The sequence below is a fragment of the Nicotiana tabacum genome, chromosome 20, assembly GCF_000715075.1.
Source record: "Nicotiana tabacum cultivar K326 chromosome 20, ASM71507v2, whole genome shotgun sequence".
In the NCBI taxonomy this organism is placed as follows: Eukaryota; Viridiplantae; Streptophyta; class Magnoliopsida; order Solanales; family Solanaceae; genus Nicotiana; species Nicotiana tabacum.
The window spans coordinates 22,051,878-22,070,161 of NC_134099.1; the positions used below are offsets into that span (position 1 = coordinate 22,051,878).

Below are 18,284 nucleotides of genomic sequence, written 5' to 3' on the forward strand. Positions count from 1 at the left end.
AGAGTTGGGGGCAGAAGTTGAATTGCCGGTGGAGCTTCACTGTGATAGCAAAGCAACAATTCAAATTACTGCAAATCCCATATTTCATGAGCATACAAAGCATATAGAGATAGACTTACACTTCATCACAGAAAGGATTCAACAAGGGATAGTCAGAACCAAGTATGTGATGTCTCAGGATCAAGAAGCAGACCTGTTCATAAATTCACTGGGGAGATCACAACACGAGCACTTGATGAGCAAGCTAAGAGTGCTCAATCTATTTGCACCACCTAGCTTGAGGGGAAGTGTTAAAAAAAGAAGCAGTAGCACGTGACTATCACGTGAGTCAGTAGGTTAGTTAGGAAAATTAGTTAGGAAGTTAGTTATAACTAATTATGGGACTGGTTGTTTTTGAATTAGCAGAAGTGGTAAGATTGATTAAGGTAGCTGTTAGTCATAGTGTATATATATTAGACAGATGTCATTGTATTCAATAAAATTAGAGAGAATATTTTTTCAGCTCATTTGCTCTCCAATGAAGTCTTTGTTCTAGAACCTTCTGGTTCATTTCTCTTCTCTCTTTTCAATCGAGCTAATATCCGATCTTCATTATATCGGAGTCACTTCGCGTGTAATATTGAATGATAGTGGGGCAAACCTTCCGTAAAGGAAGTGTATGTGACACCCCAGGCAAAATTCTACATTGACAAAACATAGGAGAAATATCGGATATATAAATAAGCCTTAGACCTGAGTAATGTATTTTAAAACAGTACAGAATTAGATCCAAAGCGAAAAATATCATTAGTGGGGTAGGATGTCACAACCTCATCATAAACAAAAGGTGAAGCATTATCTGCATAAGAATTTAAGATACAATTCCTTTCCATTGCTTGAATTTTTTTGGGTTTGGATAAGATATACATAAGCAAGAGTTCAAGTCAACTTGAGGTTAAAAAACCATGAGAGAATAATTCGTTATGTATACAGATATGATATATTCTCTACTTGTGAGGAAGCTAGTCATAGATTAGCTATGAGACCCATTGCGTAAAGGATAACTTAGAGACCGGAACAAATTTATTTCCGTGATAGAGAAAGATGTATAGGGTGTATAGAGCAAAGATCCAAGTTTAAAGGTAAGTGCGTGAGTTGATCATGTGAGAATGAACCCCGAGGGAAAGGTTCAAGGAACACGATACAACTAAGGCTTGCATGATGGACATATTAATGCGGGAATATAAAAGTAGAAATAATGGCACAAGTTTTTTTAAACAAGAAAAACACAATAAAAGAGGCTACCTAATGGGTCATGGTGCGTTTATAACACTAGCCATACTAACAAATGAATAATATTTATTCTTAGAGAGGGTGATATGATGTGCATATTAATACCTCATAATGTTGTATATTGTGAAATCAAGTAGCTAAATGTACGAGGTGTTTCACTATGATATATGGGCAAGTGAAAATTATTTATGTTGTTCTAGTCATCAAGAAAACTCCGCTGCAACTTTTAAAAAACTTGAAGAGTTTGCCAAATTTTAGGACTTAAAGGATATAAGTAATTGGAAGAAGTCCTAAACCTTCACTCTCAGTTCAAAGAAGGTCTATGTTCGACAAGGACAAATGTCATACAGGGGAAGAGGGAGAATTTAATGCCCCGTAAAAAAACTGCTACCTATTATATCCTCGTTAAGTATCTAAGTTGGACGCACAGGTGTTCGAAAAGTTATGAAGGTTTATAATATCTAGATTTTATGTATAGAAGGTTATATGGATATCTATAAGGGAGGACAAGCAGTTTGGAACAAATCAGAAATATTTAAGAGAAGAAAGATAACATACTCGCACATGACCTAGCTTTAAATAATTATATTTCTAAAAGTATTACTAATTATGCTTAGGGATGACAAATGGGACGGTGCGGGGCGGGGCAGGCCGGTTTTCAGCATTTGCGGGGCGGGGCAGGTCCTAAATCTTTTTTAAAAAAATTAACGCGGGGTGGGGCGGGTGGCGGGTTGCGCGTTTATAAAAACCTAAATTTTGAGAAACATAAAGTAACATACATATTTCTGCGTTAAGTTGTGGTATTATTAGTAAATCAGAGTTTTATAGTGGAAATCAAATGATGTATTAGTTATATAAAATTTATATTAGTAAGGCAAATTATGCCTTCTTTATACAGCAAACCAAACGAGCCATAAATGGAGCAATAACACTAGATAAAACAAGTATAATGAGGAAAAACGACCAAAACTCTAATGAGAAGCAACACTAATTTTATCTAACAAATGTAAATGGATATGTTGTGGATCTAGAATAGAATATCTTCTAATTTAACAAGGAATAAACTGGAGAAAGAAACGAACCATTTTGGTGGTCTTTAGATTTGACTCAGTAGCCAAATTAAAGAAATTACAAAATATTAGTATTTTACCAAAGTACTAATATGGATTTAAGAAATTACAAAATATTATTAAAAGGTACCAAATTAAAAAAAAATTAAAAAAAATATGCGAGGTGGGGCGGTTAAAAATAGTAAATTTTGTTTTGCGGGGCAGGGCGGGTTGGAGTCTTCGCGGTGTGCCCCGCAACAACACCGCCCCGCACCGTTTGCCATCCCTAATTATGCTATGAACTATATATCAAATTAAAGATATTTGAGTATAGTTCTGGCACTTTAAACCATTTGTCATTCTACCATTCCTACACAAAGTTATGAGTATTTTACTGAAGATTGTTCTAGTAGAAAAATAAACTGTGGATTTTAGCGCCCAGCAGATTGTGGGTGTCACGACCCAAAACCAACCCAGTCGTAATGGCGCCTAACGTAGTACTAGGCAAGCCGACTCATTACCAAACTCAATCAATATTTTCATTCTTAAGATAAAATTCAAAGTTATTTAGCAGTAATCCTTCATAAAGTGTTAAGACAAAACAACAATGCGGAAAGGAAACCCGACATCGGGGTGTCACTAGTCATGAGCATCTACAACAATTGTCAGAAAACATCAAGACCAACATGGCCAGGAAAATCACGGAATACACTAAGGAAGATTAAGGTGGGAGAAAAGCAGGGCTACGATCGTCAGGCAACGACCTTGCTAACTCCGATGAACCTGCCACTGAGTAATTAACACCCGCCATCGGGTTCAGAAATGTCTGAATCTATACACAAGGTGCAGGGAGTAATGTGAGTACGCCAACTCAGTAAGTAATAAAAGTAAATAAAGATTGAGCAGTAGGAAACAACTGAAATCCACATCATGATACACTCAGCAAGCACAACATACTTTCAAATAAATCCGGTCTCCGTAAAAAACTTTTAAAACATCTTTCAATAGTGTTCGAACAAGTGGTAAAATAGTGAGTAAAAGTGCTGAAAATCATAACCGCCCCCCGAACAAAACATAGTTCGTATACAGCCCCTCGGGCAAAACATAAATCATAAACAACCCCTCAGGCAGATCCCTCAGTCGCTCATATACATCTCATAACATAAAGATCTCAGTGAAGATAACAAGGCCAAATCAGTAAATTAAATCCGAACATCTCGTAAAACTCTAGTTTCAATGAAAATCCTTTAAAGTAATTATTCAATATTTTTTCAACAGAGGCTCAGTATAAAGGGGAGTGAAAACAGTAATTTCATAAAACAAACCCCTCGGGCAGAAGCATCATTCGTGTATATATAGCCCATCGGGCAAGCCTCTCAGTCACTCATGACTCAACTCTCCTTAGTCACGCTCAATAGGTACCTTATAATAACTGTTGCGTCGTGCAGCCCGATCCATAAATATATAGTCGACTGCACTCACTGGGGGTGTCAGACTCCCAGGGACTCCTACAGCTAAAGCGCTATATATATATATCGCTGCGGCGCGCAGCCCGATCCATAAATATATAATCCTCACAATCAGGCCCTTGGCCTCTCTCAGTCATCAATCTCACAATCAGGCCCTCGGCTTCTCTCAGTCATCAACCTCACAAGCCACTCGGGCTATCAGTAAAACAGGGTGCGCGGCCCAAAATATCATTTTTATGCATCAAAGGAGTAGTAAATACTGAGTTATGAAATCAATAAAAACATAACATGACTGAGTACAGAATCTTAAGTCAAAACAGTGAGGAGATAATAAGGAAGAGCTCCTAAGGGTCCAAACAACTTGGCACGAGGCCCAAATATGGCATTGAGCCCAAAACATAGTAATATTTTTCAAAATACAAGTGTATCAACTAGTTTCTAGTCAAATACGCAACTTAAAAGTCGCTACGGGGCGGACCAAGTCACAGTCCCCAACGGTGCACGCCCCCACGCTCGTTATCTAGCGTGTGCGTCACCTCAATATAGTGAAACGAAGTGAAACCCAGGATTTCATACCCTTAGGACAAGATTTATAATCATTACTTACCTCAAACCAGACGAAACTCCACACCGTGATGCCCTTACCTCTCGACTCGGCCTCAAATCACCCGAATCTATCCAAGATCATAATCATAACATCAATACAAGACAAAGGGACAAAGCCCACACCAAAATTATCAAATTAGATTCAAAATTCTAAAATTGGTCAAACCCGACCTCGAGCCCACGTCTCGAAATCTGATAAAAATTACAACACTAGATTCCTTATCCTCTCACGAGTTTATATATACATACCAAGAACATCAAAATCGGACCTCAAATGGCCCCTCAAATCACCAATTTAAACTCTCCACTTTCAAGCCCTAATTTCCCAAGTTCTTTATCAAATTTTCCCACTAATACCATGATTAAGAAAGGGAATAATTGCTATAAACATAAGACACAAGGTCCAAGTAGCTTACCACACTGAAAACACTTGATTCCCCCTTGAAATTACTGCTTGGAGCTCCAAAATCGACCAAAAATGGTGAAGAAATGACTGAAAATCGCGAAGGGGCCTTTTTATACATTCTTCCCAGCACTTTCGCACCTGCGGCCCATATCACGCACTTGCAGGCCGCTTCTGCATTAAAAATGACCGCACCTGCGATTTTAACTTAAGTTACCAGCTTCCGCACCTGCTCCCCAGGCATCGCACCTACGGGATAGCAGGTGCGGTAAATCCCTACGCTCATGCGACAACAATTCGCATCTACGGTTGCTCTCCACTTCTGCGATCATCGCACCTGCGGTCCCCTATCCGCCGGTGAGGAAACAACAGAAGGTGTAAAAACCTGCAGCAACAATTCCACTCTAAACCTTCTGTCAACCACTCAAAACCATCCCGAGGCCTTCGGGGCCTCAACCAAACACACCAACAAGTCGCGTAGATCATTCAAACCTATTCCAACCTTGGGGACACTCAAAACAACATCAAAATATCAAATCACCATCGGATTCAAGCCTAAGGGTTTCCAAACTTCCAAATTCCGCAACCGTTCTAAAAACCTATCAAACCTCATTCGAATGACTTAGAATTACGCACACACATCATAAATGATATAACGAACCTACTCCAATTTCAGGAATCCCATTCCGACCCCGATATCAAGATTTTCACTGCCGATCGGAAAATGCCAAATTTTCAATTTCGACAATTCAAGCCTAAATCTACCATGGACCTCCAAAATACATTCCGAACCCGCTCATAAGTCCAAAATCACCAGATGGAGCTAACCAAATCATAAAAAATCCAAATCCGATATCAAATACTAAGAAGTTAAGATTGGGTCAAACCTTTCAAATTTAAGGCTTCAAGCTGAGAACTATTCTTCCATATCTATTTCGATTAACCTGAAATCCACAACCGATGATTTACATAAGTCATAATACATCATACGCGACTAGTCATGCCCGAGAACTAGCGAGCGAAGTGCAAATACTCAAAACGACCGATCAGATCGTTATATCTTCCTGCACTTAAATATATGTTCGTCCTCAAACGTGTCCAGAGTTGTTCCAAAAGCCAACAAATTGATGTATAACCTTACCAGGCACATACCTGGGGGTGATCCCACCTCGCCCCATCCCATATAGGTCCGATAGCACAACATATTGAAATTCCGCAATCCAACCAAGCCCATAAACCTTAGAACCAAATTTCCAATTCCGAAATTATTTATAAGATCAGAATCTCACATCTATACTTTGAATAAATCCGAACAAGCTGTAACAAACCATATCTGAAATCCTAGATGTAATTACATGATATACCACATAACTCAAACACTCGTAGTAATAACTTCTCATCACAGCAGTTGCTCAAAACAACCGAATATCGATAATGAACCTCTCATCCCATAAAGCCTTATTCCAACACTTCCGTATACTGCCAATGATGGATGAAACATGCAGAAAGGCAAAATCATTACTCAGATCAACTATTCATGAAGCTCCATCTCCTTTGGCAAGGACTATAGTAAACTTCTAAACTGAATCCCGTTATTATCCTTCCAACATGCTGGAACTGAATCCTATAGTATTCATTCGAGATCCCAATGACCTCATCTCATACAATACGGCTACTCTCGTGACGTGTCACATTGATAAAATCTCAAACCACAACCCGTGCACCTATAAGCCACAGTCCAAATGTACTCAAATCATGGAAAGTGAATCAAATTAGAGAGCAGAACTGAAAGCTTACCAGTACCACCACAACACGATGCTAAGAACTCATCACACACCGTAGGACCAGAACACACGAATCTAACCCGAATGATTATACCTCTACATAACTTCACTACAATGCGCGATCCTATCCCAACACTGATCCACACAGAATGCCTCAAGTCACCATGCTCAAAATCAGCAATCACGCGCAATTTGATGTCTAGAATCAAGAGCAAATCAGCATAACCAAGAAGAAGCAATTGACGCAATAATGCACCAGCCCGAAAGAACATACCCAATGCGCAATCAATCGTGCAATACCTAGATACTCACCTCGCTCAAATTCCGCTATGAAGCTCAAATTGAACCACATCATATGTGCATATAACCAACGAATCACAACTCCTCGTATGACAGAAGAGTAACATCATAGATCACTCCAGAACACGAATAAGCTCAACAATAATCGAATGGTGCATCCCTCAATAATAGCAGTTCGGAGTCGACAAATCTGACCCGGTGTAGAACACACATCTATGTTTGGCCTATTAGTGAACCCCAAATCAACTCCGGTCACCCACAATAGATAAATAACTCCCGAAAGTTCACAATGACTGAATCATGGCATGTACAAAATCCGACTAGCTTTGCCCACATCCTTACAGTCCACATCAACAAAATAACTTGTTTATGAGAACTCCCAGTCCATAGAGCACACAAATCACCATATCTGATCCCAACTCCACCGCCCGAATATCTAACACACCTTTAATACTCAATCATTCCATGTGGGATACTCCTATAATTCTCCTGCTCCACCAAGCAAACTTGAATATCAGCAGTCGATCAAACAAGAGAGTGCCGCAATACAATGAAGTATCCATAACTCACACACATCGCCCTTTCTGAAATGTATACCCTCATTAAGTCACACAAATTAGCAGTATCATTTGCCTAATCATCTTAAACTACCCGTGCTACCTAAGAATTTATGACCTTCCTTTCAGAACTGAACTGTGACCTTACATATGCAATTTCAACCCTACACAACATACCTCATATACCATGCCATCCTATGTCAAATATGAGGACTTCATAATACATTCCGAGCCATAAGCAACTACGTACTCAACTAGCCAAGAACTTTCCATTTGATCCCATTCTAAAAGAAAATCACTATACATCACATGCTCCTCACACCAGTAGAAAATATACATCTCTAATCGTGGTAGAAATCATCAAGAACTCTACGAATCCCTTTGCACAAAACTGAACCATCAGGATTGAATCCTTTTAACACAGCAAGTTGCGCAGGTCACCAAAACTCAAGAGCATTGCCACGAAACACCTGTAGAAACCCTTTACCTCATAAGCACCCAAAGAAATAATCATATCTCTTACCACGCCAATCCGACCTACTACTAAGTTATCCTATTTATCCAAGTTCCTTCTAGATTACCTTCAAATTGATACTTCTCCTCGCCATAATACCGCAATCCTCAACTCAGACTCACCACACGAGACCCAAGTATAAAACTACACCGTCCTAAATCTCATAAACCATTATATTTTTCTGAAGCACCCCCAAAAGTATCACAGCCGAGATACCCACTCTGAAGAGACCTTCTGCAAATCTAAAGTCATTACCTTCGTTTTCCTGATACTGGTATGTAGAATCCATAATGATAATGCCACAAGTCCTGTCATCCGCCAATGTAAACCTTAGTTTCTTGCCAAATACACACCCTGAAAATCTCCAATTATTACATGTAAATCTTGAACCCATCAGAACCATTCCGAGAGTCATCCACTCTACTCAAACCTCAATTAGACTGATTAATGGACCAGACGACTTGTGCTCCATTAGAACTCGAACACTCCAGAACGTAACCCCACCTTAATGAAACCAAATAAATTCCTGCTCCATGTCCATTACATCCTTCCCCAATAACAACTCAAGTCATTCCATAATTCTTATACACCTATAAAGCATAACACAACCCCTATCCAAAATTTCCTTTATTCGGGTCATCCTCGATCTCAACCTCTGTAAGCCATAACTGATTCACCAGTATGCCTCAAATTGGAACCAACATAGCATATAACTGTGCAATCAACTGATCAATAATAGACTCCCCCACTTGGCTCAAAGTCATAGATCAAAATACACAATAACTCATAATGCCTATACTCTATTACTGTCATAATACCATAGTGAGATTAAACTCAAACCCTCATAAGCTCGTGCAACCCAGACCATCTAGTCCTTCAGATCTTCTGCCAATCTCGCATTCACTCTCGTAACAATCAAGCCCACTCTCTTAAGCTATCAAAATTCAAATTGCAACACATATATTTCATTGGTAAAAAGAGGTCTTCCAACAAATAACATAATGATCACACAAACTTCAGAACGCTTCGCATGAGATAAGCCACCTACTTCGGCTCAAACTAACATCTCTTTATACTCTTACACCGTCATAAACATCACACAATCACTTAATTCTTCCTGAGTCTGAACTCATATCACAACATAAAATCTACTTCACTTCCCAACTAGACAACATGAAAAGGTCCTTTAACACACCCACAACTCATGGCTATGCATCAAATCACGATGGAAATCAAGCACCAGATAGTTCTTTTTGCCCTCAAATAGAGCCTTCTCGTCACATTCAAATCATATGAACCCATCTTGTAGTCATACTCACCATGTAGCTATCCAGTCATCACTTCTCCTATTAGGGACACTATCGAACATATAAATCCAAAAATACGTGCTCACACAATCAACAGCTCAGCGCTCAAGCTGCAGGCATAGCCTGCCCTCAGGTCCTCCAGACTGGCCCAACGTCAATACACAGAAATACATCTCGCCCCTCGATCAGGGAATCACAAGCCATCAATGCACAACTGATACCGAGCGCTCATGCGTGCATACGAGTGCGTGGAAGGAATTTCAAGAGTTACATTTCAAGTTGAATCAATAATGCACGATAAGAATTCAAGAATGTGGGATTTCTTTAAGGTATTGCAGCCTCTCGAAGATAAGTACAGACATCTCTGTACCGATCCGCGAGACTCTACTAAACCTGTTCATGACTCGTGAGACCTATGTAACCTAGGCTCTAATACCAACATGTCACGATCCAATACCAACCCGGTCGTGATGGTGCCTAACATGGTACTAGGAAAGCCGACTCATTACCAAAACAAATCAATATTTTCATTCTTAAGATAAAATTCAAAGTTATTTAGCAGTAATCCTTCATAAACTGTTAAGACAAAACAACAGTGCGGAAAAGAAGCCAGACATCGGGGTGTCACTAGTCATGAGCATCTGCTACAATTGTCAAACAACACCAAGACCAACATGGCTGGGAAAATCACTGAATACACTAAGGAAGAATAAGGAGGGAGAAAAGCAAGGATGTGATCGCCAGGCAGCTACCTTACTAACTCCGACGAACCTGCCACTGAGTAATCAACACCCGCCATCGGGTTCAGAAATACTTGAATCTATACACAAGGTGCATGGAGTAATGTGAGTATGCCAACTCAGTAAGTAATAAAAAATAAAGACCGAGCAGTAGGAAACAACTGAAATCCAAATCATGATACACTCAACAAGCATAACATGCTTTCAAATCAGAATATGAGTCAAATACTTTCGTTTAAAATTTGATCTCCATAAAAACCTTTTAAAACATCTTTCAATAGTGTTCGAACAAGTGTAAAACAGTGAGTAAAAGTGCTGAAAATCATAACCGGCCCCTCGGACAAAACAGAGTTCGTATACAGCCCCTCGTGCAAAACATAAATCATAAACCTCCCCTCAGGTAGATCCCTCGGTCACTCATATACATCTCATAACATAAAGATCTCAATGGAGATAACAAGTCCAAATCGGTAACTAAAATCCGAACATCTCTTAAAACTCTAGTTTCAATAAAAATCCTTTAAAGCAATTATTCAACATTTTTCAAACAGAGGCTCAATATAAAGGAGAGCGAAAACAATAATTTCATAAAACAAGACCCTTGGGCAGAAGCATCACTCTTATATATAGCCCATCGGGCAAGCCTCTCAGTCACTCATGACTCAAATCTCCTCAGTCAGCACTCACGCTCAATAGGTACTTTATAATAACCGCTGCATTGTGCAGCCCGATCCATAAATATATAGTCGACTGCAGTCACTGGTGGTGTCAAACTCCAGAGGGGCTCCTACAGCCCAAGCGCTATATCATTGCGGCATGCAGCCCGATCCAATACATATCGCTGCAACGTGTAGCCTGATCCATATATCGCTGCGGCGTGTAGCCCGATATATATACATACATACATACATACATACATATATATATATATATATAATCGCTACGGCGTGCAGCCCGATCCATAAATATATAATCCTCACAATAAGGCCCTCGGCCTCTCTCAGTCATCAATCTCACAATCAGGCCCTCGGCCTCTCTCAGTCATCAACCTCACAATCAGGCCTTCGGCCTCTCTTAGTCATCAACCTCACAAGCCACTCGGGCTATCAGTAAAACAAGGTGCTCGGCCCAAAATATCATTTTTATGCATCACAGGAGTAATAAATACTGAATTATGAAATCAATAAAAACATAACATGACTGAGTACAAAATCTTAAGTCAAAACAATGAGGAGATAATAAGAAAAGAGTCACTAAGAGTCCAAACAACTTGGCACGAGGCCCAAATATGGTATTTAGCCCAAAACATAGTAATATTTTCCAAAACACAAGTGTATCAAATAGTTTCCATTCAAATACGCAACTTAAGAGTCGCTACGGGATGGACCAAGCCATAATCCCCAACGGTGCACACTCCAACACTCGTCATCTAGCGTGTGCGTCACCTCAATATAGTGAAACGAAGTGAAATCCGGGGTTTCATACCCTCAGGACAAGATTTACAATCATTACTTACCTCAAACCGGATGGAAATCTATACCGCGATGCCCTTGCCTCTCGACTTGACCTCAAATCGCCCCGAATCTATCTAAGATCAGAATCATAACATCAATACAAGCTAAAGGGACAAAGCCCACACGAAAATTATCAAATTAGACTCAAAATTCTGAAATTGGTCAAACCCGAACACCGGGCCCACATCTTGGAATCCGATAAGAATTACAACACTAGAATCCTTATCCTCTAACGAGTTTATACATATCAAGAACATCAAAATCGGATCTCAAATGGCTCCTCAAATCACCAATTTAAACTCTCCACTTTCAAGACCTAATTTCCCAAGTTCTTTCTCAAATTTTCCCACTAATACCATAATTAAGCAAGGGAATAATTGCTATAAACATAATACACAAGGTCCAACTAGCTTACCTCACGGAAAACACTTGATTTCCCCTTGAAATCACTGTTTGGAGCTCCAAAATCGACCAAAAATGGTAAAGAAATGACTGAAAATCGTGAAGGGGTCTTTTTATACATTTTGCCCAGCACTTTCGCACATGCGGCCCATATCACCCATCTGCGGCCACTTCTGCGTTAAAAATGACCACACCTGCGGTTTTAACTTAAGTCACCAGCTTCCGCACATGCGCCCCAAGCATCGCACCTGCGGGCTCGCAGGTGCGGTAAATCCCTCCGCTCCTGCGACAACAATCCATATCTGCGGTTGCTCTCTGCTTCTGCGATCATCTCACCTGCGGTCCCCTATTCGCCGGTGAGGAAACAACAGAAGGTGTAAAAATCTGCAGCAACAATTCCACTCTAAACCTTCTGTCAACCACTCAAAACCATCCCGAGGCCTTAGGGGCCTCAACCAAACACACCAACAAGTCGCGTACATCATTCAAACCTATTCCAACCTTGGGGACACTCAAAACAACATCAAAATATCAAATCACCATCGGATTCAAGCCTAAAGGTTTCCAAACTTCCAAATTCCGCAACCTATCTAAAAACCTATCAAACCTCATCCGAATGACTTAGAATTTCGCACACACATCATAAATGACATAACAGACCTACTCCAATTTCCGGAATCCCATTCCGACCCCGATATCAAGATTTTCACTGCCGACCGGAAAATGCCAAATTTCCAATTTCGACAATTCAAGCCTAAATCTACCACGGACCTCCAAAATACATTCCGAACCCGCTCATAAGTCCAAAATCACCAGATGGAGCTAACCAAATCATAAAAAATCCAAATCCGATATCAAATACTAAGAAGTCAAGACTGGGTCAAACCTTTCAAATTTAAAGCTTCAAGCTGAGAACCATTCTTCCATATCTATTCCGATTAACCCGAAATCCACAACCGACGATTTACATAAGTCATAATACATCATACGGGGCAAGTCATGCCCGAGAACTGGCGAGCGAAATGCAAATGCTCAAAACGACCGTTCGGGTCGTTATAGTGGGGCGGTGGCCTTAGTGACCAAATCAGAGAAGCTTCAGTTTTGAGCGCTGAAAGCACCATGAAACGGTGACCTGGATGCCCAAAATGTGAACTATAGAAGGAGCAACGAGAAGAAAGAAAGGCGCTTTTCCTTATTATTTTGTAAGAGGTTTTGAGAAGAGGACAAGATAGCTAGGGTTCTACACTACTCCCTAAGCTGAGATTTTTACCATGAATGTGCTCAAACAAGATGTTAATATTATTTAACACCTTTTAACTCTTAAATTCTAGGTTTTCATTCAAGAATCAAAGAGTTTTACAAGACTCAAAACCTATGATTTGTGGAGACATTATTCAAGGTAAGTTTTGTTATTTCGTAGTACTGAAGCTTTATAGCCTTATGATGGAGTATGATTAGATATTATGAAATATGAAAGAATTATGGGTGAAAAGATTTGAAAAGCGAATAATGGTCAATATGCCTCCGAGGAACTATGGGGTTAAGTTAGTAATATAGAACAAAGATCGTAACTAATTAACTGTAGATTTTAGGAGCCAAATTTGCGAGTTCTTTGAAAGAAAAACTTTAGCACTCCATTAGAGGTAAGTTGAGTTTATAATTTCCTAAATCAAAGGCTCGACAAGAAAGTCCTTAATAAGAAAATTATTTTCCAAAAAGAAAATGCTTGAATGTCCTTAAGTATAAATGTTCAAATTGTTGTTTGAAATTTATCGATTTGCTTAAATGCTAGGAGTAATAATTTATTGTTAGTTCATGATACAGAATTTATTACAGAAATTAATTACTTGCTTGATAACTTAGTGTATGTGGTCAAAATCGGAGAGCTCGATTTTGAAGACTTGCTCATACCCCGAGCTCGAGTTCGGGAAGCTCGAAGTAAGAATCGAGCCTGGCCGGGATGTGCGCACCTCGAGAAGCAAATCGGAGGCCCGTCATGATCTGTCTCGAGGGCAGTACAATTTTGGTGGCTCTCAAGAAAGAGCGAGAATTTCTCAAGGACACATGGATTAGGGTATAAATTATGGGATAAGATTTGTATGAAATAGTACGAGTCTGTACTAGGTTATTATACAGCTGTACCAATAGAATTTTTTACCATAATTGGAAATGTACCATATTAGGATTTTCCCCTCCTATATAAAGGGGACCCCAATTATTTGTAAAGATGATCTCATTCACTGCAATAGAACATTCTACTCTGCTTTTCTCGTTTACTGTGCTCCACAATTATTCTTCGGCTTTATTGTTTTTATTTTATTATTCATACTTTATTGCTCTTAACTCACTTCAAGGTCCCTATTGCTCTAACAACACTGGTTTGGTCATTAATTCTTCTTACTTAAACCTAATATTACTTGTATCTTCACTAATGTTGGAATAAATCACATATCTTTAAAACTACAAATCATATTTAATTGATACACTTAGTCAGCACATAATATTAGAAGTAATTGAATCTCTCGTTTGATTGATGGTTGTTGTGCCATTGCTTGCATTTATTCCAAATCCACTTAGATTTGATATATGTGATCACATGTGGAAAAAATGGCCTAGTGGACACTCTATTCACGAGGGCCTAGTGTATGTCAGTCTGTCTAGCTGCTCTATCGGTGATGGCCTAACGGGTGTGAGTGTTATGGTTGCCGGGGCTAGATATACCCCGAAGTCGCAGGTATTTCATGTTCAGATTTAGATTTAGAAAGGTAAAACGTGGTTAATTTCCCCACGTGTAAAAGCCACTAGGGCAGCGGAATGGGACAACCATCCTCACACTTGCGGGTAGCACTAGATTTATGTGTTTGGGAGAAGTGGTCAACCTTCCCGAATGTAAAACTCGTCTGGGTCAAAAAGTTTCCGGACTTTTTGAGTCCAGTAGGCAGGCTCTATTAATTTCTTTCCACTGGTAATTAACTACTTCTAGACCTTCCGTTATTCAGATACTATTTCTGTTATTCCGTGCTGAAGATTTTATTTTCAGTTTTAATTCAGGCTCATAACTTATTATTGGTGGGTTCAGAATTTTCAGCTAAACTTTATTAGCTATTTTTAAATGGATATATATAACATAAGAGTTATTCGTATTTGGTTTGTTTTAATAACCTTAGCAACACTTACAGTTAGATTGAACAGGGCTTTCTCGACGTGTAAGGTAGGTTGAGTGTTATCACGTCCCACCCCAATATCGGAGCGTGACAATGCTCAGCCTAAACAGTTATTTGTGGTTTTCATAATTGCAAATTATTTATTCAATCAATTAATAAAACTTAAACTCATCTACGGTTAACTCGAGTCCTGCTCTTAGAATAGATATAACAATGTGTCATGTGTCAAGATTGAACAACACAAGTAAACATCCTTAGTGAAAAAAATATGGGATGAAAACTATTGAAAACAATTGTTGCCAACATAAACCCGAATTGAATACAAAATATTTCCTTCTAAACATATTGTAATTAACATCATACTCATGTAGATAGTAGTGGCAATACTAACATTAGGAAGGATTGTACAAAAAGGATTTCTCCATGAACTTTGCAAACTCAGTAAAATCTATGACTCCATCACCATTATCATCAAAAGCGTTGACCATCCTTGTACATTTTTCCAAGTCACAACCTTCTTTTATACCTAAGCTGCATAGAACTCTTTGCAGCTCAAAAGCATCAATAAACCCATTTTTGTCCTCATCAAACATGTCGAAAACTTGTTTTACTTCCTCCAAACTAGGGTTCTCATCTAGCAATGTTAATAAACCATACGTACCAATATTTTCTTCTTCTTCTTCCCATGTAATGCCAAGCTTATCCATCACCACGTTTAGGTCTAGCTCACTCATGCAAATCTTTTGTTCATTCAAGAACAAGTCTGAGTTATAGGAATTGGAGTTGAGGAAATATTGTTCTTTGGAATCAAGTTGTTGATAGTTGTGAAGCTTCTTGCTTCTCCAAATAAGATTCCATTTATTGTAGATGGACTTTGAAAAAGCTTTCGCAAAAGTGTAGGCATTAGATAAAATGTTGTGAATTTTGATGATTGAGTTGAATATTTTGAAGTGTATAAGGACTACATTGGTACTTGGTTTGGTCTCCATTAGGATTTTGTTTTCTTCTTTGAACTTCTTCTAGATTGTTTGTGGAAGGTTAAGGCTTTGAGGGCTGGTTGAGAAAATGGGAAATTTGCTTCTAGTTATATAGGACATCGGTACAACATTTTAGTATTGTTTAGTGAATTACTAAAAGACTAGACTTAACCAAGTCTTGGTCTAGTCTTGGTGGAAATTGAAACGTAAAAGAAGGAAGACTAGGTTGTCTTGTAAGTTTAAACAAAAGTGACAACTGTTTATGGAACTTCCAGTTAAGTCATTTATAAGTTGTATGAGAGTGAAGCTGTGGCTGACCTAGAGAGGCGGAGAGGGGCTCGTCTAACCAGGGGCGGATTTAGGGGGCGCAAGGGGGTTCACGAACCCCCTTCGCCGAAAAAATACACTGTCTATATAAGGCAAAATCTGTTTTTTACCTCTATATATTAAGTTTTGAACCCCCTTAACACAATCTTAAAGTGTAGTTTAGTGGTCAAGGGGGGTCAAAATCTACATAAGGTCATGAGTTCAATTCCCATTAGATACAAATTATTTTTTGAATCCCCTTCGTGGAGATCCTGCCTCCGCCATTGCGTCTAACTCTATTCGTCGAAAAACTACCATTTTATATAAGGTTAAATTTTTCTTAATATATATATATATATAAAATGAAATTTCCGTCTCGGCCAGTAGTGTGAAGCACATATTATAATGAGAAACTCAATTATATATTCTAATGACGTTTATAAGAGGTTATTAGAGAAAGTTTGATGTTGAAACTTCCGATGAATTTCGCCTAAAGGAAAGAGGATATGAACATGGAGGACAGATGTTGAAGAAATGCTAGGTAAATATTGCGAAATTGCCAAAAGTTTAAATACCTTTTCGTACTAGCACAATTAATGTCCCTATTACAGTCTTCACCCGAAATTGACGTATTATCTTAGAGTTTAATTTATACGCATAGTCATTATATAAATTTGTTATCTATTATAGTTAGCACGTAACTTATTTTATTTTCAAGATTATATTTTCTCAATCCGACTATGTGCTATCGTTGACAGTGACCAAGTCAAGAATTTCTTTAAGGGTGCAAGTTTATACTATATATATGTATAACAAAATATTGTTTGATCTATTATTCTTTTTTTGTGAAAAATGTTCAATTGATCAACGTTGATTTTGTAACTCTGCCCATGTTGTTGTTGTCCAACCTATCTCTCTTTGCAACAAGTCAACAACATATTTTTAAAGAATATGATAAAAAATTGTTATAACCAATTAAAATATACTAATAATTAAATTTCTTCATACTACCAGTGCGCATGAGAGTAGATTACACAAAAAAAGAAAAAGAAAAAGAAATTAGGCTTGTTTAAATAACATTTTAGGAAAGTTTTTAGAGTATAACTCCCCTTTCTGGAACCAAGACTATGAAGCAATTGACTGTTTAGATAACTCTTTAGGGAAGTTCTTTGAAACATTATTCTAAGAAATTCTTTGGAAAGATATCTTGAACTTCAAATCAAATAAAATAATAATAATAATAATAATTAAAAAAAAAAGCGAGTTACACATTTGGTCAGCCGGCCAAAATAATTACATCCACTAGCTAATATACAAAAAAAATACATTGATAAGGCACTGGTCTATGGAATCAGAGATTTTGGGTTCGATCCCAGCAGAGTCGCAATTATTTTATTTTTGCTGGACTACTGTTATTGTTGTTGTTGTTGTTGTTGTGTATATACATTAATATACAAAAAATTATACATTTTGGTGGCTATTATTTTTAGAGAGGCTACAATGTATAGTTTTCCCCCAAAAAAAAAACGTGTTTCTTTGGGAGCAATTGCAATTGCACCCTAATAATTCGAGAACTCCAGGTTCCAACTTGGAATGGCAAACGAGCGGGTCAGGTCGGATATAGTTCGGATCGAAACGGGTAATGAAAAAACGGATAAATTATCCAACCCGACTCACATTTAATACGAATAAAAAAGGGTTAACCGGCGGATAATATGGACCCATATTATCCATAACTTCTTGAATATGATCACTTTTGGACAATTCCTAGTCTCCCAAATTTGAGGAACCTCCAATTTGAGGCTTTACAAATGTAAAAGTTAAACTCATTGATTATCCATTGGTTAACCATTTTCTAAATGAATAATATGGTTCTTATCCATATTTGACCCATTTTTAAAAAGTTCATTATTCAACCCA

At 38.4% G+C, this 18,284-nt stretch overlaps 1 protein-coding gene across 1 annotated transcript; it reads right to left on the minus strand.

Moving 5' to 3' along the window:
• Positions 1 to 15,473: 15,473 nt before the first annotated feature.
• On the minus strand, positions 15,474 to 16,070 carry LOC107780478 (putative calcium-binding protein CML46). The gene has a single exon (XM_016601028.2). The coding sequence runs from the start codon at positions 16,068 to 16,070 to the stop codon at positions 15,474 to 15,476; it is 597 nt and encodes a 198-aa protein (XP_016456514.1).
• Positions 16,071 to 18,284: the final 2,214 nt, after the last annotated feature.